The sequence below is a fragment of the Mustelus asterias genome, chromosome 14, assembly GCF_964213995.1.
Source record: "Mustelus asterias chromosome 14, sMusAst1.hap1.1, whole genome shotgun sequence".
Taxonomy (NCBI): domain Eukaryota; kingdom Metazoa; phylum Chordata; class Chondrichthyes; order Carcharhiniformes; family Triakidae; genus Mustelus; species Mustelus asterias.
In genome coordinates, this window is record NC_135814.1 from 52,055,187 (window position 1) to 52,079,658 (window position 24,472).

Consider the following 24,472-nt stretch of genomic DNA (forward strand, 5'->3'; position numbering starts at 1 on the left):
ATTAAAAATAAAGTAAATGGAGCACCAAGGAAGAGAGAGAGCAACCATTAGCTTCATAGATGCAGGACTGAAGGCTTCAGTCATAGAGATTGGCAGAGAGAGGCCATGTTCTGCAGGAGGTCAGAAGGCCATCAAGGACCGCCCTCTGAAGGGAATGGCAGCAGGTTCTATTGTGGAGGGATATGGTCCAAGTGCAGGTCAGTGGGACTAGGCATAAAATGGTTCGGCACAGACAAGAAGGGCCAAAAGGCCTGTTTCTGAGCTGTAATTTTCTATGGTTCTAGGTGGCCTGGGAGGTCAATGCTGGGAATCTGTTGCCAAGAACCTGGCAGCCGTGCTGGAATAAGTTCAATTACCTCGAGTGGGTGCTCAAGTTAAGTGAATGCACCTTCAGATGACATCTTGTACCCAATACACCACTAACTTCTCACAGTGATCAGTGCACTACACCCCTATCTTGCACCCACCAACATACCCTAGCACTCAGTATTCAGATCTTACTCAATCTCACCCTCGTCGTTCACTAACACCAGTCTCAGATCTGTCTCTCATTGTCACCAGGTACATTCAGCTATTCATCAATAGCAGGCATATATCATCCAAACACAATGGATCACAATCACTGACATTCTTTCAGGATCTTCAGATGGTGAGTCACCAGGCACAATTGGGCTACAACTCAGCAGATGATAAAGTTGCAGACAAATTCTGCTACAGGGGACTCATAAGAGTCTGGATGGGACGGTACACTGGAGAACACTAAGATGTCTGGTGCATTGGCAAGCTTGCTAGACAGCTTTCTGTCGCTGGCAAGGAATAAGAAGGAATTTAGTTCCAATATGGCAGAGGACATTGTGCAGAGCTTGGAGCACATCCTTTCCCCATGGATGTGGTAACTAACTCTATAGCACTAATGGACCCACTTGTGATGCAGTATCTGATGGTCGAAGTCTCAGCTTCCGTTGCAGTACAAGCAGAAGCCACCCAACATCTCAGTGCTAGCTCAGCGAAAGTCGAGAGATTCATTCTTGTTGCCATACAGGCTCAGACTGTTGCTATCTTGACTATGGATCTCTGTGCTCAAAGGGCCATGCAAGCTCATGCACCAATCCAGCAATATTTCCTCCAGCAAGTTAATAAGATTGCCGAGATGCTGTCCAACACAGGTGCTAGTGACTTTGTGGAGCACAAACTTACGCTGCTGTTTCAGGATAACAGCATTTGTGCTCTCTCCACTACCACTCCACTTATTGTTGCCCTTTATTGGTACAGTCCGAAGACAGGCCTTCATGATCCAGAGCTGCTTGAAGGCATCCTGCAAGATCATCTGCAGTCTCCCCAGTGGAAAACAGCCTTCCACCACCACTGCAATTGCTGGTGGCTTTTATGGCAGGATCTTAGCCAAGGAAACTCTGTCATGAGAGTCTCATATGGATGGTAGGGTGGGAAATGATGCAGCCATGTTGGTGAAGGGAGGTTGTCTTATTGGAAGTGGAATCTGAGCAGCCACTCTTAGGCTAAATGGTTCTCCTGATGTGACTTCCAGAGGCCTGGTGGCAATGGCTGCACTGCAATGATGATAATGTTGTGGAGGAGGCAGCAGATGTCCATGAGGTCGGTGACACATTCTGGCGTGTACGGCAAGCACCCCCCCCCCCCACCCCCCGGTTATCCAGGCAGTAGAAATGTTGTTTTAACACACCGGTAGACTGACTCACAGATGGCTTCGTGGCTTTCATTATATGCCCAATGTCCATACATGGTCATGTGGTGGAGGGAGTGTTAGGGGGAGGAGAGGAGTGGTCACCAGCCAGCAATAGAGGGGGATGATATTAGTCTGCAAGCACTCTGATTCCTCTTGGAGGCCTGAAGATGTTGGGCATGGCAAACTACTTTAGAAAGAAAGCATTGTTATTGCTGCCAACATTATGGTCTGTGTATGATCGCACATCACTGCACATTGACAGAATCATAGCCCTTGCAATTCCTATGTTTTTAACCAGTGATGTGGGGGACTGCAGAGGCATGTTTGTGCAATTGATAGTTTCTGCACCATTGGGAATCCTGCTAGCAAAGCTACACACCGTTTTACCCTGCTTCTCCCTTGCTTAGAGAGAACATGATGTAATCATCTCTCCTCAGGTAAGGGCTCCATCAACTCCCCAATGTAGGAATGGGAGATGTTGGCCATCACTCTTGCCTGGAATAATCCAGTCACATACAAGCTTAATACAACTGTGACCTTCACTGGCATCACCATCCTCCTCCTTGATGTGAGGCTCCAGGTCCCGTTAGAGGAAGTGATACAATTCTGTGACCACCTCCTTGTTTTTCTGAGTCACCTTAGGCTTTACTCCTAGTTGAGGTGTAGGTGCAATAAGTACTCACAGAAAACCTACAGTGCACTAGGCCTTCTGTGGGGCGGGGGGCTCCTCTTCCCTCTTTACAGAGCTTCCCATTTCTCTGTTGTGCTGCAGATGAGGTACACTGAAAATACAGCCTCCATACCCCTCTGCCCTCTGTGATTGAACATGCCTGCTCATCAACAATCTTCCAAAAACAAGCCACAATATGTTTCTACAGAAGAAGCAAGTCAAAATTATCTCCCCTGCAAGTTGGATGGCTTTCCCATTAAATAACGCTCCTCATGCAGTTAAAAAGTGTTAAGGTATCAGTTTAAGTTTATTTATTAGTCACAAGTAGGCTTACATTAACACTGCAATGAAGTTACTGTGAAAATCCCCTATGTCAGTGATTCACACAGACATTCACTGCATCTGTACAATGTGCATTTGAAAGACATGCATCAAATTAGCCAGAAAGGCTAATTGATATCACAACCTGACCATTCCTGAAGTTACTGCTGCACAAATGATATGTTCACGTTGGCACCTTTCCCAGCTTGGAGCACATCACGGACCACACCAGAGTGGCTAATAGCACAACCTGTGCAATTTTATACCTTTGAGGCTTTTGTATTGCTGGCACCAACTGCACTACAAAGTCCAATTTCACTGTCATAATCTTGCTGTGGATGGTTATGCGACAGTGATGATACTACAATTGGTCTCAGTTTTCTGAAAATTAGTTAAGTGTCTAGAACCTGACTCTGTGACAATTATCCACTGTTGCCAATATTACCCCTTGGTATAGGGGGTAAGCGAACTAGGTTATATAGCAAATAAATTTTTCCAATCAAAACAGCTGTAATCCTGCAACTACTGGTCTTAGATCCTTAGTATCAGTTCAACCCAGGAAGTACTATTGTGTTTTTCTTGAAATTTGGGGTCAGGGTGAATTTGTCTTGGGTAGTAATGCAAACTGGACCACCACAAATTGGCAGCACACCTTACACCATACTCAATTATCTTTACCATGAAATTTTCCTGCCTCTGATTATTCAGTCCAGGGAGAACTTTGCATATGCATGGTTACATACACAAGAGATGGTCTCACAGAATTTAAAGTCTAAGGTTTATAAAATCATTACAGGGTGATCCCAACAGTAATTCAGAGATCGTGTCTGCTGTGAAACTACTACTGACCACACTGAATATATGAGTTAGGGCATAATCAATAGGAGTGAATCTATGGTAGTATGGATTTGCATTTGCTAAAGACTCCATAAAGTCAGAGGTAGCCAACTGGACAAAGGTTCTGCACCCAGGAAAAAATATTTGGGTGCCCACTCAGCCCTTTGACAAAGATTCTCTTAGTGAAACCAAGTTTACCTGTGCCAATTGTATGCGGAGTCCCTATTTTGATAGTAAGAACATGAGAGAGAAATCCTGACATAGGGGGCTGTATTTTTGTAGCAGGCTGGGGGTGGGAACAGAATTGAGTGTTGTGCACGTGGGAGATTTTGCACCCATCCCTACGTACTGTGATTTTTGCAAAGGAGTCAGGAAGCGGTCAGCCACCTGAAAATGGTGGTGTAATCAAGCATGTAAACAAGCTAATTAACAGCGCATTGAAGTGCAGTGTTTAAGAGGAAGCACAGGAAACATGGAGGGTCTCAGGCCTGACAATGGGGAGGGTACAACATCACAATGGGGAGTTGGTCGTGGATGTGGGTACTACTCAGAACACTGCACAAGAGAGGGAAAGCTCAGGGAACACCTCATACATTTCCACACAGTGGCCATCGTGTGATCAATGCTCCCTGAGAGTTTGATCAGTAAAACTTGGGGGGGGAAGAGAGTGAACCCACAGGGATCATCAGACATAGTAGGGGGTCAAGGAACCCACAATACTACAGCTGGTTGCAGGGATGGCCATTCTTGGAAATGGAGTTTTAACCACTTTGAGTTGGAAATCAGCAGTGATGAGGTGTAGCCCCAGCAGGAGCAGAGGCACACCCTTGTCCATAAGCGATGCAGTGGTGAGGAATGAGGAGCTGGGAGGCCAAAAAAATGATACCCTCATGATAGGATGTACTGACAAAGAATACATTTTTTAAGAGATATCAGGTTTTCGGTGCTACAGAAGGCTGCACCTATCCAGGCAACTGAATTCTGAGCTGTGGGCCCTCGTTGACGATTATCTCAGGCTTAACAGGTCTCCAGAGCATGCCCTGGCAGTAAAGCTACAATGGTTCTGAATGTCTTTGCATCTGGGCTTTTCAAGGGCTGGCTTTTGACCCAGGTGACATTTCTCAACCAGCTGCCCATCATTGCATGGATGTACTGTTTAAGAGGGCAGCCTCTTACACAGTTCCAAACAGATCTTCCAACACAGACACCGTGGACAGTCCGATTCACCTCCATTGCTGGATTCCCTCATGTGTAGGGGATGTCATTGATTGCACCAGTGACCAATAAAGCACCAACTGAAAATCTAGGGGCATTCTCAACAAGGGGTTTCATTTATACATGTCCAGTTAGTCTGAAACCACAAAAAGCACTTTATGTAGGTTTGTGCATAATTTCCTGGCAGCTGCCATGACTCCTCCATCCTCAGGCAATGGTAGGTGTCATGGTTCTTCATGGCAGCTGAGAAATATTGTGGATGCCCGTGAAGAGACAAGGGATATCCCCCATGGAGACAGCTACAGATATCTATATGTATCCTGTAATGGAAGCACAGAGGCATTATAACTAAGGCTATCTCATCACAAGGACCACTGTCAAGCAGGCCACTGGACCGCAATTCCATGCCTTGACAGGTGGTACTGCCCTCCAGTATCCTCCCTCAAGGGTCTCTTGCATTGTGATAGCTTGCTGCATTCGCCATAACATGGACATCCAGAGAGAAGTATACCGTGAAGAGGGAAAAGTGCTGGACTGCACATCACATCGGAGGAGAAACAGCATAAGGAATAGGTTGCGGAGGATGGTGCCCATGTGTTGCAACATATGTCACAGGTCCCAATCTGCAGTTGAGATATTTATTGTATTTATTGGGGGGGAAGCTCAAAAACCTGAGGCATGGTGGTGCAGATATGATGAATCTCTGTCCATGGCTCGGCATCGCCTCACGCTACTGGTCCACTATGTATGTGATAGCTGTGGCTGGGCACCTTCACCTAACTAAGCAGTAGTGTGTATGCCCTTCATACTCCAATGGGGTCTGCCCACAGCTGTCTCTGTTTCTTTCAACTCATCCTGTTCAATCATGAGGAGATAGTCATTCTACGCTACCTGTTCTGGGATTACATGCAGCCCCACTGAGATAAGTGTGTCTTGATGGACTGATGTGATGGTGCAGACATGCTTGCTTCTTCCTCCTCTGAAGAGGATAACAGTGATGCCACACTGGTCTGCATTGGCTCCCCCTCCACAACTGGCCTGGTGGAAGACTGAAGAATATGGTTATGCTAAATTGCCTCTGTTAGTGCTGCTTCTGCAGAGCATTAGAGATTATGATTTGGCAAAGAAGAAACCGGGGAGAAGGTAGCCTCTTTGTCACCTGGAGATGTTTGGATTATTTCACCAAGCTTGGACAGACTCCCATCTCACCATCTCTCACTTCCTGAAGCACTTTGGCCCTGGCTATGTACAGTGTGGTGTTGTGGTCCCTTTAAGGGAGCAATCCCTGAGGGCCGGACCCTACGGAGAGGCAGCATGGGAAGCCGAGCCAATTGGGTGCAAGAGCATGTGTCCTAGGTTGGGGAGGAAGCTCAGTTGGAGCCAGAGAGGAGTCGACGTGTATTGCAGTCTGTCAGACCCTTGTTTGTACATATATATAAATATTTTTGGTACTAAATCCTTTAAACTTGAAACCACAATGAGTCACCATCGAAGTTATTACACTGGCGATGAGAAAAAAAACCCTCTGTTAGTTGTCGGGAGATCACAATGTTCGGCCAGAGGGGGAAGACATGTATTGTAGTTCTTTTGACCCTTGATTGTACATATGTAAATATTGTTGATAATAAACCCGAGATAACTTGAAGCCATAACGAGTCGTCTTCAAAGTTATCACATAAAGGGCCTCCTTCTCCAGAGATATCAGAATCAATAGATAGGGTACTTCACCATATGAATGACCCATTTCTCTGGCATGGTGTACTCTTTTCTTAAGAAAGATCCAAAGTGAGAGAATTAGGACCCTACTTTCAGCAGTGCTAACACATGTGATGTCACTGATCTCTGCTGCTTCCTCCACTATTGCTAACAATGTGATCTTTTCCCACAGCTCTGTAATGTTCCTGGTACACATGTTTAATATTCAGGAGGACTACATGCCCTTAGGCTGCTCCAATCATGGATATGTTTGTGATGATGTGGAGATGCCGGTGTCGGACTGGGGTAAACACAGTAACAGTTTTAACAACACCAGGTTGAAGTCCAACAGGTTTATTTGGTAGCAAATACCATTAGCTTTCGGAGCGCTGCTCCTTCGTCAGATGGAGTGGAAATTCCATCTGACGAAGGAGCAGCGCTCCGAAAGCTAATAGTATTTGCTACCAAATAAACCTGTTGGACTTTAACCTGGTGTTGTTAAAACTGTTACTATGTTTGTGATGACAGATCTGAAAGCCTACCATTTAGGGGTAGAGTTACACACTTCTTGCCAATCCACAGGTCACTGAAGCACATCTGAAACTGGAACATGTCCTCCTGGCAATGCTGCAGCTTCTCACTTCTTGAGTTACCTCCAGCCCTGCCTGCTTAGCCTGGCTGGATGACCTTTGCTCACTGGAAATAGAATTTTCTCTCCAGGTGCAACTGCCTCAAAAATGACATCAAAGATGACACCAGTGAATTGTGGGGCTGCCCTTGCATAGGTGTTTGTTTTGCTGCTGTGTCACTGAGCTCCTCTTCCTTCCACTACAAAACAGATTAACAACCACAATAATGGCTGTTGATTTCTGTTTACATTGGACCCTCCATGCTCCTCTTCCACCTACTTCCTGCCTCTGCTTTATTTATTCATTTATGGGATGTGGGGGTCACTGGCTAGACTAGCATTTATTGCCCATCCCTAGTTGCCTGTGAGCTGGTGGTGGTGAGCTGCCTTTTTGAACCACTGCAATCTCTGGGTTGTAGGTACATCCACAGTACTGTTAGGGAGGGAGTTCCAGAATTTTGACCCAGCAACAGTGAAGGAACAATGGGCGATATATTTCCAAGTCAGAATGGTAGGCGACTTGGGAGGGAGCCTTCAAGTGATGATGTTTGCAGTTATCTGCTGTTCTGGTCCCTCTAGATGGTAATGGTCATGGGTTTGGAAGGTGCTGCCTTAGGAACCTTGATGAGGTCCTGCAGTGCATCTTGTAAATGGTACACACAGCTGCCAAAGTTTGTCGGTAGTGGACGGATTGATTGTTTGTGGAAGGGGTAGCAATCAAGCGGGTTGCTTTGTCCTGATGGTGTCAAGCTTCTTGAGTGTTGTTGGAGCTGCACCCATCCAGGCAAATGGAGATAATTCTATTACACTCCCCTCTTGTGTCCTGTAGATGGTGGGCAGGCCTTGGGGAGTCAGGAGGTGAGTTACTCACCACAGGATTCCTAACCTTTAACCTGCTCTAGTAGCCACAGTATTTATATATCTTGCCCAGTTCAGTTTCTGGTCAATGGTAACCCCCAGGATGTTGATAGTGGGGAATTCAGCAATTGAATGTCAAGAGGCAATGGTTAGATCCTCTCTTGTTGGAGATGGTCATTGCCTGGCACTTGTGTGGCGATAATGTTACTTAACGCTTGTCAGCACAAGCCTGGATATTATCCGGGTCTTGCTGCCTCAGTATCTGAGGAGTTGCAAATGATACTGAACATTGTGCAATCATTAGTGAACATCCCCATTTCTGACCTTATGATGGAAGGAAGGTCATTGATGAAGGAACTGAAGATGGCTGGGCCGAGGACACTACCCTGACGAACTCCTGTAGTGATGTCCTGTAATTGAGATGATTGACCTTCAATCACCACGACTAAATAGATGGCAAATGCATGATTGTTCCATCAGTTGGCCTTAGTGGGCAGGGGATGCCAATGTGATGCAGGTTGGGACCCAGAGATTCACCTGACATCATGGTCTTGACCGCAAAATAAAAATCTAGCCTAGGGAATCCCCATCTCAGTGGTCTAAAATGGGTGGGTGAAGACTGGGTTCGGTCTCTGTTGGATCCTGATTGATTTTATGATTATTCCAGTGGGCTCCTAGTGGAGTTACAGTCAAAGACCACTGGAACAATCATGTAACTTAAGGGCCTATATACGTAAAGATTGTAGGTGGCAGCATCAGGTTATTATCAGCATCACTATAACTTTAGTAATGCACTAACGTTAAAGTTGTACTCTCACCTAAAATAAATGGGATATCAAAGCAAAAATTACAGAAGGAGCTTAGTAAACTTAGTTAAGGGTGAGAGGTTTAGGCCACATGGGCACCATAACGTAATTGCATGATGTGCAGCAAGGTACAAATGAAATACAGAGGGGTGAGTGGACTAGGCTACTTCCAACGAATGATGATGGGTTAATTTTAACTTAAATCAACTGATGAGAAGCTGATGGGACTGGGTCAGCCATTCATGTTGCTTCATTTCTAATTTTATTCTCCAAAGATTTCAATTGAGAACAAAATCGGACATGGTGTAAAAAGGGCAAATCCCTGTTACTGCCAGGTGAATTAGGTTAACATAAGCCCGGATGTTTCTTGATGTGAATATGCAATAATATAGTGGTAAACAACAAACAAAATGCTGGAAAATCATCCTATTTAGTAGTCAGGAGATATATAATCTAATGGCGAAATGTACCTGAAATTCTCAGAATTGAAAAAATAATTTGTCAGTGAAAAAAGCTCCATTTTAACCACAATGCAGTAAAAAAAATGAAAGATATTTTATGAATATAAAATTAGCTTAATCAGGGATGACTCCAAGTCTGTCACCAAGCACCATTACCTTAATTTATAGAAATGCAAAACCATGTATGAATCCTCACTGCATTCACCTGTAAGTAGTGTGAACTGTGTGATACTATACTCTGCATTAAACCATGTCCTTAAGAGTTTATGTAAACTATGGAAACATTATAATAGAGAAGCCTGCAAAAAAAGTATCAGGCTTTAGGTTGCTTGCTGCTGGATTTTCTCAAAGGAAACTGAGTCCTTAACTGGTAAAGTACACTTAAATACACTTCAGGCAGAAAAAGAATTGTAATTATTTCCCCAGCAGCAAATATTTACAACTGTTCTCAATGACATTTCTATCTGATTCTTCTCTTATATTAGCAAAACCACTTTGCCTAGATTTCAATACTGTTGTTGAAGCTTGAACTGTCGCTCAAAGCAGCATAATAATACAAGGCAGCACACTGCTTGATCCATGCAGTTCAACAGAATTAAAATATTATGGCTAAACATGTTTGATTGTACTGCTGGTGTAATTGTAGTAGATATGTGCCAAGTAGTTTTTTTAAAAAACAATTAAAATTGATAGCCTGAAATCCACAAACATGATTTTTAAATATAAAACATATTATATATGAATTAATTTTATCTAATATTTTATTTATTTTATAGGTTGTTTTCAATTTTTAGATACTTGGCAAGATAATAATTTGATCACTTATTCGTTTTTTAAAAATCACAATAAAATCCACTGCAGATAATCTTTTCAAACTGTTACCAACTTAGAGTTAAATGGCTGAAAGAGACAGCTGGTCACACCATCTGTTTAAAGATTTTAGGGGCCAAAAGAAACAGGTTACACCTTTAACCAAGCCAACTCTTTCTTTACCCCCTTCTACTGATCGCCTGCAGTGGGCTAATCTAAATTTCACGCTCTGATTTATTGAGACACTCCTACAGCTCCTGCCACGGACTCAGCTGCCATAGACCTACTCCTCCCAATTTCCATTACTTTTTTCACCTCTGCCAAAATTGCCTCCTTTTTCCAATAGTCAGATAAAGACAAGGGAAATTGTAGATCTTTGAAATACATATGTTTCATAAGTAATGATTTACTATGTACCACATACAGGGATAGATATGTTTGGCAAAACTCTCAGAGCAGAAATGATATATATATTTTTGTAAATGGTTATCATTCTATGTTCCTGAGCTTTTTTCTTTTCACTACTGTGTCAATGCAAATGAAAGCAATTCAAATGTGCGAAGAGGATTAGGATGCAACAAATTGCAGGTGTGAGGAAGCTGAAACAAAAGACACAACACCCTAATGGCATTTCATGTCATTAAAAAAGTCTTTGATGCTCAAATTCTATTCTCTTTCACTTTTATTCCTTACTTCTGAACCTTAATCTCTTTATCAACATGACCTGTTTCGGAATATATTTTTGCATATCGCCTTAAACAACTGTAATTTAACGCATCTGTTTGTTATTTCTGCTACTTTAGTTTCCATAGTATCAAGCATTATCATAGTTTAGTATGGATAAAGCTTGTGAAGTGACTAAGAAAGCATTAGTAATCTTTTATTTATGCTGAGAAGGAAGCGAAATGAGAAAGTGTTTCAGACCTGAACATATTGCCTTATACTAAACGGATCAGAATTGTACATTGCAATTGCCTGAGAAAAACAGATCATGCTGTCAAAATATAACATGAGGTCCACATTAGTCAGTGACTAAATTTGCCACAAAGTGTAAGAAACATAAAACAGCAGACTGATAGACCTATTTGTTCCTTTCCTTTGTTCATATGGTTACCAGGCCACACAGGCAGGAAGTCATTTTTCTGAAAAGCTTGGCCCCAGGTGTTCCCAATAACCGGTTCAATAAGGCTCTGACGATCTGCTTATCGCGAGTTACTGAGGCACATCAGTATAGTACATATCAGTTAATGCAGGCTCACACATATATGGATTATAAAGAGCTGTAAATGGTGGGCCCTGGTAGTTATAACTTGAGACGTAGTCAATCATAAAATGACTAAAAATAAACTTATTAAGCAGCACAATATTAGACATTTATAGGGTGTAACTAGGGATCGGCAGTTTCAGTTTTAATGTCTTACGTTTTCCAGGAGGTTTTCAACAACTATTCACAAAACGTTCAAAAATCAGCAAGAAAAGTAGAATAGATAAAAGTTCGGATGAAAAAAGCCAAACAATTATGATTTTTCTACTTGAATTAACAAAAGCAACATACAACTGCAAGTTCATTAGATCTCTTACACCAGTTTCTGATTTCTTACTCTACCTGAAAATCTCTTGAGGATTTTGCACATAGTGTGCTGCACATTGCTTTTCTGTTTTCTTCCCATATTATCATGTGACTATTTAAGCTAATTGAAGTGAGTGTGTTTCAGGAGACAGAATTAGTTTCAGTATATGAAGAGCAAGTGCAACTTTCAAACAGAGAATAAAAACAATGTAGAAAAGAGAGGAAAATGATTAAAATGAGTGATTTGAACAACAATTTTTCTCTATATAGGACCTTTAATGGAATAAAGTGCCACTAAGGGCTTCAGTAGAGTGTTATAAAGCAAGGTTTGGCATGGAGCCACATAAGACAGATGACCTAAAGCTGGGTTAAATGGGTAGGTTGTAAGAAGCATGATAAAGGGAAGAGAAGAAGAGAAATTTTGCGGGCGGGCGGGCGGGCGGGGGGGGGGGGGGGGGGATATTCCTTGGATCAGGGCCCTGGCAGCTGAATGCATTTTGGCCACCAATAGTGGAACAACTAAAATTGAGTACTGCACTTTCCTCCTTTAAGAAATTCTTTAAAATGTATCTTTTTCACAAAGCCTTTGGTCATCTGCTCTAATATTTCCTTATGTGGTTTTGTATCAAATTTTGCCTTAGGCCAATTCTGTGAAGAGAGGACAAGGAGTTGGAAGCTCAGCTCAGGTTCAACCAGGACACCAATGATCTAATAGTCTAGTCCATTCTGAACAAGTTGCTGGGCAACTGGTGGAGAATATTGCAGGTTCAATGGAATTTGCTTTAGTGGCCCCAAATATAACTGAAGCAAGTTAAAACTCATCTAAGACTGGATGTTGGAAAAGAAATCTAACTTCACAAAGGTTGAAAAGGGTTTGTGAGAAGTGGAGGTCGAAAGTGCTGCACACCATCTGTATACATATATAGAAGCTGACCACTCTGGATGATGTTGCCATGAGCAAGACTTAAACGAGGAAGGTGAGGGAGCCAAAGATAGATTCTTAGAGTCTCTGGAGGTGATGATGCATTAGAGTTACAAGTGGAAATAAGAGTAGATAGACCCACGGAGGAGGACAACTGAAGAGAAATGTTGGAGGAGGACAATATTGTCGATAGTAATTTGGATCTTTGCTCCAGAGTGGGAGCGTAGAGTTTGGATATTTCTAGGCTTCACAAACTCGACCCAGGAGAAAATAGCCCTGAATGTTGAATTTTCTATCCAGGGTGGCGGGGTTCCCAGTGGGTCAGGCCAGGTGACCCTGGAATGAATGCAGAGAACGCTGGGTGTGGAGGTGAGCTGGGCAAAAGGCCCACCTTGGTACTCTGCCATGATATTGATGTTTTATTTAAAGAATATAAAACAGCCCTCTGGCTCTCATATCCCCTCATCCCCCACACGCTTCCAATGCCCCATACATGCCATCTCATGTCTCCTCCCTGCCTCCATACCCTCTATGTTAACCTATGCCCCCCCAACCCTATGGCCCCTCGTAAACCCCATGCCAGTCAATGCCTCCAATCTGCCCCCTTATGCCCCTCATATCCTCCATGCTAACTTATAATCCTCACTCACTCTTTATAGTCTCTGTGGAAAAATGTTAGAAGCTGTTATTAAAGATGTTACATCAGACCACGTCAAAGCAATTGGGCAGAGTCAAGATAGTTTTGTGGAAAGGAATTTAAGTTTAACCAATTTATTGGAGTTCCTTGAAGAAGTCACATGTGCTGTGGGTAAAGGGGAACTGGTAGATGTACTGTCCAGAAGGCTTTTGATAAGGTGCCACATCAAAGGTTATTGCAGAAAATAAAAGCTCATGGTGTATGTAGTGAGTAAAATATTGGCAAGGATAGAAAATTGGTTAGCTAACAGGAAAGACAGAGTAAGCAAATGCTGCAACTGCACAGGGTACTGGTGAGGCCGCACCTAGAGTACTGTGTACAATTTTGGTCCCCTTATTTAAGAAAGGGTATATTAGCTTTGGAGGGGGTACAGAGAAGGTTCACCAGGTTGATTCCAGAGATGAGGGGGTTAGCTTATGAGGAGAGATTGAGTAGACTGGGCCTGTACTTACTGGAGTTTAGAAGGTTGAGGAGAGATCTTATAGAGACATATAAGATAATGAAGGGACTAGACAGGGTAGAAGCAGCGAGGTTATTTCCACTTACAATGGAAACAAGAAGTAGGGGGCATAGCCTCAAAATACGGGGGAGTCAATTTAGAACAGAGTTGAGGAGGAACTTCTTCTCCCAGAGGGTAGTGAATCTTTGGAATTCTCTGCCCAATGAAGCAGTAGAGGCTACCTCGTTAAATGTGTTTAAGTCACAGATAGATAGATTTCTATTAAGGGAATTAAGGGTTATGGGGAGCGGGTGGGTAAGTGGAACTGAACCCACTATCAGATCAGCCATGATCTTATTGAATGGTAGAGCAGGCTTGAGGGGCTAGATGGCCTATTCCTGCTCCTATTTCTTATGTTCTTATGTTCTTAAGCATAAATGGATCATTTTCTGGTTGGTGAAATGTGACGAGTGGTGTGCCACAGGAATCTATGCTGGTGCCTCAATCTTTTGCAATTTATATAAATGAGTTGGATGAAGGGAATGAAGGTACAGTTGCTAAATTTGCTGATGACACAGAGATAGGTAGGAAAGTAAGTTGTGAAAAGGCACAAAGAGGTTACAAAGGGATATAGAAAGGTTAAGTGAGTAGGCAAAGGTCTTACAAATGAGTACAATCAGGAAAAATGACAATTTTGGCAGGAAGAATAAAATAGAAGCGTATTATTTAAATGGTGAGAGATTACAGAGTTGTAATGCAGAGGGATCAGGGTGTCCTATTGCAGGAATCACAAAAGCATAGTATGAAGGTACAGTAGGAAAGCTAATAAAATGTTATTATTTGTTGCAAGGGTGATTCTGCTTCAGTTATACAGGTTACTGGTGAGACCTTGGGTGGGATTCTCTGGCTGCACGCGCCCAAGACTGGAAATTCCCGTTTGAGCTCAATGGACCTTTAAATGGTCCATCGAATTTTCTTCTTGCCCGCTACAATTCCTGCGGCATGCGAGACGGGAGAATTTCGGCCTGCATCTGGAGTACTGTGTACAGTATTGGTCTCCTTATTTAATTTGGAAGCAGTTTAGAGAATGTTTATTAGATTGATATCTGGAATGGGTGATTTCTTGATGAGGAAATGTTGAACATTTGCTGGTGTTTAGAAGAATAAGAGTTGACTTGATTGGAACATACAAGATCCTGCGGAGTTTTGGCATGGCGGATGTGGAAAGGATAATTCATCTTGTGGGAGAATCTAGAACTAGAGATCACTGTTTAAAAATAAGGGCTCACCCTTTTAAGACAGAGATGAGGAGAAATTTTTCTCTCAGAGGTTCATGAGTTTTCTCAAAAGGCATTGGAAGCCGAGTCTTTGAATCAGGCAGAGCTGGATAGATTCTTGATAAGCAAGGGGACGAAAGGTTATTGGGGGTAAGCGGGAATGTGAATTTGAGGCTACAATGAGGTCAGCCATGATCTTATTGAATGGTGAAGCAGGCTCAAGGGGCTGAGTGGACTACTCTTGCTCCTTATTCATATGTATGTATGTCAACTTAATGCCAACACATGCCAACTTATGTTCCCCATCATTCTTTGTTCTTACAGCTACCATGCTAACTCATCCAGTATCCACCATGGGCAGATCTCAGGACCCAAGCTGAGATTAAATTAATTAAAGTTCCAAATGTCTACTGCAGTTTTTTTTTCTAAAAACACCTTCATTCTTAAAAACTCAGTCTGGATGCTCCGATCTCGTTTGCCAGTGGGAACGGAGAATTTGGCGCTCAGCCAAAACTCCATTCACTGCAGCGGGAGATCAAGAGGAACAACAATAAATAATGCACAAAAATACACTCCATTCAGCCTGACCTGAAGCTTTCCTAATGTCTGAGCCGAGCAACATGCTATCACTGCTGCCTCACAGTGCCAGGGACCCAGGATTGATTCCCGGCTTGGGCCACTGTTTGTGCAGATTCTGCACGTTCTCCTCGTGTCTGCATGGGTTTCCTCTGGCTTCTTCCAACAGTCCAAAAGATGCGCTGTTAGGTGTATTGGCCAGGCTAAATTCTCCCTCAGTGTACCCGAATAGGCACCCGAGTGTGGCGACTACTGGATTTTCACAGTGACTTCATTGTAGTGTTAATGTAAGCCTACTTATGACACTAATAAATAAAATAGAAAATTTTTAAAATCCTGCTTGTTCACCCTTTCTGCTCTTGTAAGCTCAAATCTAGCCTGCTACTGAGCATTCTATGGGGCCGAGACAGGGAAATTAAATGTAAGGAGTAAAGAAAAAAGGCATTTAATGTCTTTTTTGTATCTCAAAACATTTTACAACAATGTTTTACTTTGAAAGTCAGCAACTATTATCTATTATACAGGCTGAATAAATTTTAACCTATTCAAAGTTGATTCAGAAGAGAACACAGAGAGAGGTAAGGGTATAAAAGATCAGAAGAAATAAAACAAATAAAGTGCAAAATATAAAAAGACACAAAACCAATAAGAATGAAGGGGGTGTATGATAGATATATACAAAGAGAAAAGACAGAGAGACAGGGCTGGCCGAGCTTTCTCAGCTCCGTGGAGAGGAGTATGGTGGCAGAGGGTGTGGAAAGTAGCAGAAAATCCTGTTGGGTTTCACCTCCAGCCAATTTTCCCAGGGAGGACTGCCAGTGGCATTGGCAGCCAACTCCATGGAAGCAGGCAACCAATAGCTCCAATTAAGAGCCTAGCAAAGACCATTATTACACACCAACAGAAATTTACCTGCGTCAGATGGACTCCTGGCTGAATCCAGGGTCCATAAACTATTAGAAGTTGTCTTCTGATAGTTGGTCAGAGGTTAATCAGAGACTCATCTCAGACATTCAATGATGGATCTGCAAAACTGAAATGGCCACAGCTGCAATCATTCCTGGAGAGGGGATATCCCTCCATACTAAAGGCCCTAACGTCTCTGGGTCTTTAAAAAAAAATATGTTCAGCAGATATCTGAGAGTGTCTCCATTTTGAAGTGCACTTGCACTCTCTTAACTCTCTCAGCAATGTCCATCTCACCTGATAGACTGCCAGCTATCCAATGTTGTTAGGGTTCCAAGTGGTAGGTTTCCAATGTTGCTGGCCTTCTCAATGGGCCTGTCTTCATTAATTGGGTGGCGAACATGGAGACAAACAGTTAGCAGGCTGCCTGATGTAAAGTTGCTTTGGTGGGCATGCTGTGACCCTATGCACGATTGGAATCCACACCTATTGTCAGGGTTGCAGCGCCCACAGGAAAATTCAGCCATGGATATAGAATCTATGGGTAGAATTTAATATTTGTGATGGGGTCTCACCTACTGGCTGAAGAACCAGCAGGAACCCACGCTGCCTCTGTTGTGAGATGTCCACAATTAATAAATGCTCATCAAGTACTTAATTGGCCAATGTCGAGCCTTCTTGGGATTAAGAATCCCAGTGGCAGAAATCCCACCTCCCAACAGATGTCAGCCACTCAGAAGCGGGATTTTTGCCATTGCCTGTCAGGGCCACCAAGATCGCTGGCAGTTGTTGCCAGTGCCCCAGCAGAGACCCAGAAACCTTAGGGGCAGTAAGCCAAAAATAAGTGAGGGTGGGATGGGGGTAGTTGGGTAGGTTGAGGGAGAGGGAGGAGAGGTATGGGGGGCGTGGGGCTTTCAGTAGCTCCCCCCACTACCAGATGTTGGGTTCCTTGATCAAGCATTGAGTTCATCTGAATGAGGGACACCCGCCGTACACACATTGAGGCCCATACAAAAAAAGGAGGCATGGTGGCACAGTGATTAGCACTGCTGCCTCACAGCACTAGGGACCCGGATTTGATTCCCGGCTTGGGTCACTGTCTGTGTACTGTTTGCACATTCTCCCCTTGTCTGGTGGGTTTCCTCCGGGTGCTCCAGTTTCGTCCCACAGTCCAAAGATGTGGGAGTTAGGTGGATTGGCTATGCTAAATTGCCTCTTAGTGTCAGGGGGATTAGCAGGGTAATACATGGGGTTGTGGGGCTAGGGCCTGGGTAGGATTATTGTTGGTGCAGGCTCAATGGGCCAAATGGCCTCCTTCAGCACTGTGGGAATTCTATGATTCTAAAAGTGAATAGAGAATTAAGGGACGGGAAGACAAAATGAATGAGAAAGGTTCAGTGATAGGTAGATTTAGCTAAGACTAGAAAACATAATTTATGATTTATTTTTCACATTCTAAATGAGTTAATATCAGCAAGAAGATGGGATTAATTGGATGACCTAGGCTTACGCCAGGCAGAGTGGGAGCAAAAAGGGCAGATTAGAGCAGAAAGGCAGAGAGAGTGAAATTGTACCTCACTTCACAAGTTTTTCAGACACAGAATCACAGAAGGAAACCATTCGACCCATCGAGAATGGATTTCAGCAAAGCCTTTGACAAGGTCCCACATGGGAGACTTATAAAGAATTTGATAAGGTGAATTCAAAATTGGCTTAGTTGTAGAAGAACAGAGGGTGATGACAAAAGACTGCTTAAGTGACTGGAAGCCAGTGTCCAGTGGTGTACCACATGGATCTGTGTTGGGTAACCTATTATTCGTCATTTATATAAACAACATAGATGACTATGTGGGGGTAGGATTAGTAAGTTTGCGGATGACACAAGGATTGGACGGGTGGTTAATAGTGAGGTTAAGTGTCTTGGGCTACAGGAAGATATAGTAGGGATGGACAAATAAGCAATTAAGTGGCAGATGGAATTTAACCCTGAAAAGTGTTTGGAAGGAGTAATTTGACAAGGAAATATTCAACGAATGGCATGACACTAGGAAATTCTGAGTAATAAAGGGACATTGGTATGTTTGTCCATAGATCTCTAAAGGCAGAAGGGCATGTTAGTAGGGTAGTGGAAAAGACATATGGAACACTTGCCTTTATCAATCAAGGCATAGAATCCAAAACCAGGGAGGTCATGTTGGAGTTGTATAGATGAGGCCACAGCTAGAGTACTGTGTGCAGTTCTGGTCATCACATTATAGGAAGGATGCATCTACACTGAAGGAGGAGCAGAGGAGATTCACCAAGATGTTGCTGGGATGGAACATTTAAGTTATGAAGAGAAGTTGGAAAGACTTGGGTTGTTTTCATTCAAGCAGAGCAATCTGAGGAGTGACCTGATTGAGGTGTACAAGATTGAGAGTGGCATGGATAGGGTGGATAGGGAGCAGCTGTTCCCCTTAGCTAAAGGGTCAGTCACAAGTGGACACAAGTTCAAGGTGAGGGGCAGGAGGTTTGGGGGGGATGTGAGGAAAAACCTTTTTACCAAGAGAGTGGTGATGGTCTGGAATGCGCTGCCTGGGAGGCTGGTGGAGGTGGGTTGCCTCACATTCTTTAAAAAGTACTTGGATGAGCACTTGGCACATCATAACATTTAAGGCTATGGGCCAAATGCTGGTAAGTGGGATTAGGTAGGTAGGGTAGGTGTTTCTCATGTGTTGGTGTGACTCAACAGAAGGGCCTCTTCTGCACGGTGTGATTCTGCGATGCGGAGTCTGCACTAACTCTCTGAAAGCACGTTCTACCTAGTCCCACTTCCTGCCTTATCCCCGCAACCTTGCATGTTCTTTTTTTTCAGATAGTAATCCAATTCCGTTTTGAATAGCTTGATTGAACCTGCCTCCACCACCCTCTTAGGAAATTTGTTCCAGACTCCAACCATCCTCTGGGTAAACATTATTTTCATTTTTTACTCCTTTTGCCAATTATTTTGAATCTGTGCCCTCCAGTTCTTGATGCTCTCTTAAGTGGGAACTGTATTTCACTATTTACACAAAAATGTTCAACAAACCTACCAATTTCTAATGCTGATCACAATGTGATATAAATGCACAGGAACTGTGTTGGTCAACATACTGGTTAGGGTGCCATTTAGCCATCCTGAACATTTGCCTGAAATGTGTATGCAATCAGGGAGCTTAATGCTCATTTCTGCCCTCAGATAAACTGTATTATATTCGACCACACCATGTGCTGTGTATGCTGCACTCAGGTTCTCTGGTCTGTGAAGCAGCCAAAATACTCATTCAGAGATGTCCTGGGATGCCTCTAGAGGCTGGCATCAAAAATGCATGTAAAAACTTATCACTTAAATGGATGTGCAGCCAGCAGTAGTAGGAGAGCTCCTCTTCACTTCACATTGAAATTGCAGGCTGCAGCATGCCATTACTTGTTCCTCCACCACCCCACTGCGCCCACCACAGTAATTTGCTCCCGGATTTAGCTGTGGCTCAGATGCCAATATCCCCATGACTGATCTTCATCTTTGTCACTTTCTTGGGATGAAACTGGTGACTCTAGCAGTTGCTTGCATCCCAAAAACACAAGTATACCAATTCACTCCCTTTTGTGCACCATTACCCAGATTGGGCATGAACCAATTTCCACCTCTAGTGAGAAACAGAGAGATGAGAAATCTCCCATTTTCTGCCTTCTCTGCAGCAATATTCACTGGGGCATACCACTAGGTAAAGATAAATTCATCAAAGTCCCAGATAACCATAGGCTACTCTCCCCTTTGAGGGGGAGAGCTGACTAGTGATGATTTTAGCTTGAGGATCACCACGCCTCTGGTGATGGGCAAGATGAGAAGGCGAGGCCTTTGTGAATAACATGAGCTGGTACGGGAATTGAACCCATGCTGTTGGTGTCACTCTGCCTCATAAACCAACCGTTCAGCCACTGAGATAACCGACTCCCCAACTAGACAGCTGGAATGGCTTCAGGGTTAGGAAGTAGGTCCATTTAAAATGGATATCAAAGTTTAACATTTTCAATAAAACCTTGATTGCCATTTTTGTACTGATTAGGCTAAAAGGTGCATCATATATACGTCAACCATTATCGCTTGGTGGCCTGACCTGACAAGTATCTTGAAGGTAAATTTCTCTTTATTTTTATGGGAAGAGCAGGACTGGGTGCTTTTCCAAGTTCCACGTATCTAGCCTTGTATGCTGCTGCTCTGATTGCCCTCCTTGTCGAACACTGGGGTTTCCCCAACCGCCCTACCAAAAGGGCTGAGAGCCCAATTGGGCTGCATGATACTATGGCAGCCCAGAGCTGGTGGCTATATCCCTAGGTGCTCAAACTTGGGCTACAACCTATCATTCCAAATCAAATGAAGTCCAAAACTCAAAATGGACCTAAGTTCCTGCTGAGCATAACAGTGGTCAGTCACCAAAATCACAGAATCATAATATAGTTAGAATATAGAGGTTGGCCATTCAGCCTATTGTCTCTGTGCTGGATCTCTGAAAGAGCAACTCAGTCCAACTCCTCCACCTTTTCCTCATGACCTTGCATTTTCTTTTCCTTCAGATAATTCTCTTTTGAAAGCAATGATTGAATCTGCCGAGACCACACTCTCAAGGAGCGCATTGCACATCCTAACCCTCTTGTACAAAAACGTTTTTCCTGTTGCCTTTGATTTTTCTGCCATTCACCTTAAATCATGTTCTCTGGTTCCCAACCCTTCTGCCATTGGGAACAATTTCTACTCAGCCCAGACCCCTAATGATTTTGAATACCAGGAGGAACAATTCGTTCCTTAGAATGGGAACCAAGTTGTAAAGATGGTTATTTAAAAAGAGGGAGAGAAAGAACACTCATACATTTTTTTTTTGTCTTTGATCTGCATTGTGTAAATTAAGTACATTTTAAATTCAAAAATCACTATGGAACTTGCAAATTAGTTAAGATATCTGCTAATTTAGCAAGACTTTCTAATAGAAATAATTGGCATTTAGAGATCATATGACTTATTATAGCACAGTTACAGTTGCAAGCACAGCTGTGAGATTCATCCATGCATTTCTCTTATGTCAAGTTTCTGTGCTCAGCTGTTGCATCACCAAAAGGTACACAGCCAATCAGGGACAAGAGCTAAGACTCCCAAAGAAATGTGGGAGAAATTGGCTTGGCTGATTCTTTAATCAAGAATTTGTATAGCATGGAGAGACTAAATATTTTTTGTACTGTAAACAATTAAACAATCAATTTTTTTCTGACAAAAATGGTTAATCAGCTATAAGAAATTTATCATTAATAAAAGTGTTGAGTTGTACACTTTCAAACTGGCAATTACATTAGAAATGTTATGAATTGTTAAATGTTTCAAAGCCATATTCCTTTTTACTGGTTGCAAGTCATCAGATTGTAAAAATACATCAAGCAACAAAAATAACTACTAATTTAGGGACTAAGCACCATATACACTGAATGAAGAAACACGTGTATATATTAACAGGAACATACAATTTAATTTTGTGTTAACTAAGATGAATGATATCGGTATCAGGAAACACAAAACTGTTTGAAACCAGCCTCAAATAATATCAGATAATATCAGGCACAATACTCAGATAATCTCCCAAAAATAAATCTTTCTGTTTCAACTTGGAAATTCCAAAACATTGAGTAAAATGTCTTGTTGAGACAAAAACTGCTTGTACGTTAAAGAAGACCCTGGTTTTGGGAAGTAGGGACATCTGGAGGCTTCTGCAAACCAAATGTCAAATTGCTGGGCCTCGCTCAGAACAACAGCCAGAAAGACATGTGGTGGATTTCCTGCCCATGGATTGCAGTAAGCCCCGCAGTTTTACATTTGGTTTGCAGACAACTGTATAAGTTTCATACTTCTAGGACCTGGGGGGAGTTTTACGACCCTCCAGACGGGTGTGTTTTCAGTGGGGGCACATAAAATACGTCAGGTGGGTTGCCCACTGCTTTCCTGCCCAGCAACCTGGTCCACACAATATGGGAGTGGGTAAAGTGCCCCATATTCCGCCCACCCTTTTAGACCTGTTGTGGCCCTTAACTGCCCAATTCTGGAGCAAAAAGAGCCTACACTGGCTTAATATGCTGGGCAGTGGCAGGCAGGTGAGAGTGGGAAGGCTGCTTTTTCACCAAACTTGGTGAAAGGGTGGGAAGGAGGGGGGGGAGGGGTGAACATCATTGGGGGTGCACTATGCACATCAGAGGCACCCTCTCTTAGATCGTACCCCACTTCGTGCCTCCCTTGAAAAACTCCCATGGATTTACATCCAAACAGGCAGATGGGATTTGACTTAATAAGCCTTCTGAAAATGGCGATTAATTTGGGTCTCACTTGATACAACTTTGCTTCTAAACTGATCTAGTGTAATTGATGTCAACACGACACAAAACAAAAGTGTTCTACTCCCTAACCTTGAAATATTTCACCTTGAAGAATCCAAATAAACTGTTAAAGTAAGCAGACCTATAGATCAGCTAAATATATTTTATTTATGTTATTTCAAAATTATACAGAGTATGTTTAAAAATGCATCAGAAATGAAAGCAAATGTGCAAACTGTAGAATAATCTTATGTTAGGAAACAGTATGTATATCAGCTGAATTATTTCCAGTTATGCATTGGCTGTAGCAAGCACACATCATGACCTGGAGGCATCAAAGGACACCTGGACAGCCCATTTGTTACTCTGCAAGCCAACACCACAAACATAAGAGGCCTCCATGCTGTTCCCTGAGCCCACGCTGAGCTACTAGGGGAAATTTCCTTTAGTGACAGGTGTGCAAGGTTGGATTTATTACCTGCTGTAACTTGCACTGCCATTCTAAATAAACTATGATTTTTATTGTCCCTACCAATTGTAAATAATTAGTTACTACACAGAATTCTAGAGAATAAAATAGATGCAGTTTTGTTTTGCATCTTACAATTTCACAAGCTTTCCTGATAGGATCATGTTGAGAATTATTGAAACAATTTTGGACATAATGAAGGATAGTTTCTAATTTATTCACAGATTATTGAAGTTATCTATTAGCCTTCATATTTTCTGATTATATTTTAGTTTTGAAGAATAGTGATTTTTGTACAGAATATTATTTAATGCAAGATATGGTACAAATATAGAGCCCTTTAGTGATCAAATTGTGAATAAATTAATGGTGGAATTGACTGAAAACTTGCAGATCGATATTGAGAGCACTTTAATACTTGTAAGCAATATTAAAACCCCATGGAGATGGACATGAATGAAAGAGCAAGAAGCTAAAAAAAAAATCACAGGAGCACTTCATAGAAATAAGTTTTAGTGTATTTTTTTCTGATAGCAAAATTTAACAAGGATTAATTAATTATTTTTCAGGGAGTATTTGTTTCTTATATCTAGCTATTGTTTACTTTTTAAAAAAAAATCCATTCAGGCTGTATGTGCTTATTCCAATGTATTGCTTACAAAAATTGGCACTAAAAATATTGGTTGGTCAAATTTTACTGAGAAATATAAAATCATTAAATTACCTATAGAGTCCACTTTTAACTATGAGTAAAACCTGGTCCTCTTGGAATAGGAGGAGGAGGGCTCAATGAATCATCTTCCTCAGGGACCGGTTCAATAGATGACAGTGATTTGTAATATTCATCTTCAATGTCCAGCACTTTGATTTGACTGTGATAAAGAGGAAGAAAGGTAACTTATCAGCATGCATAACAAAGCTTTTCACATGTAAAATACCCTCTATTAATCATGTCAATCACGTAATCTTAAATAAATTAAAGGGATTGTTTCATGGAGACTTTTTATTCTAATTTTTAGAAGTATAAAAATACAGAAATCTATAACACAATAGTTTGCTTTATTTACAGTTGGAAAGAACTAAGAGTATCTGTTTACCCAAGTTTTCTTGGCTTTCTTTTACTCCCTTGGTATTGTAGGATTCCCTGTGGAGAGGGCCAAGAACACACAGTCAACAGCAGAGCAGCAAGTCGTTAATTTTTAATTCAAAGTGATTTTGTGTTGAATGCAAGCAGATGC

General features: G+C 42.3%; 1 protein-coding gene across 1 annotated transcript in view; it reads right to left on the reverse strand.

The window, feature by feature from the left end:
• myo3b (myosin IIIB) overlaps positions 1-24,472 on the reverse strand; it is a 548,412-nt gene that overhangs the window by 13,276 nt on the left and 510,664 nt on the right. Inside the window, exons 31-32 of the mRNA XM_078227705.1 lie at positions 24,332-24,378; positions 23,959-24,106 (exon numbers count right to left, since the gene is read on the reverse strand). Coding sequence (XP_078083831.1) covers positions 23,974-24,106; positions 24,332-24,378 — 180 coding nt within the window. The 3' untranslated portion in view covers positions 23,959-23,973. The remainder of the gene's footprint in view (positions 1-23,958; positions 24,107-24,331; positions 24,379-24,472) is intronic.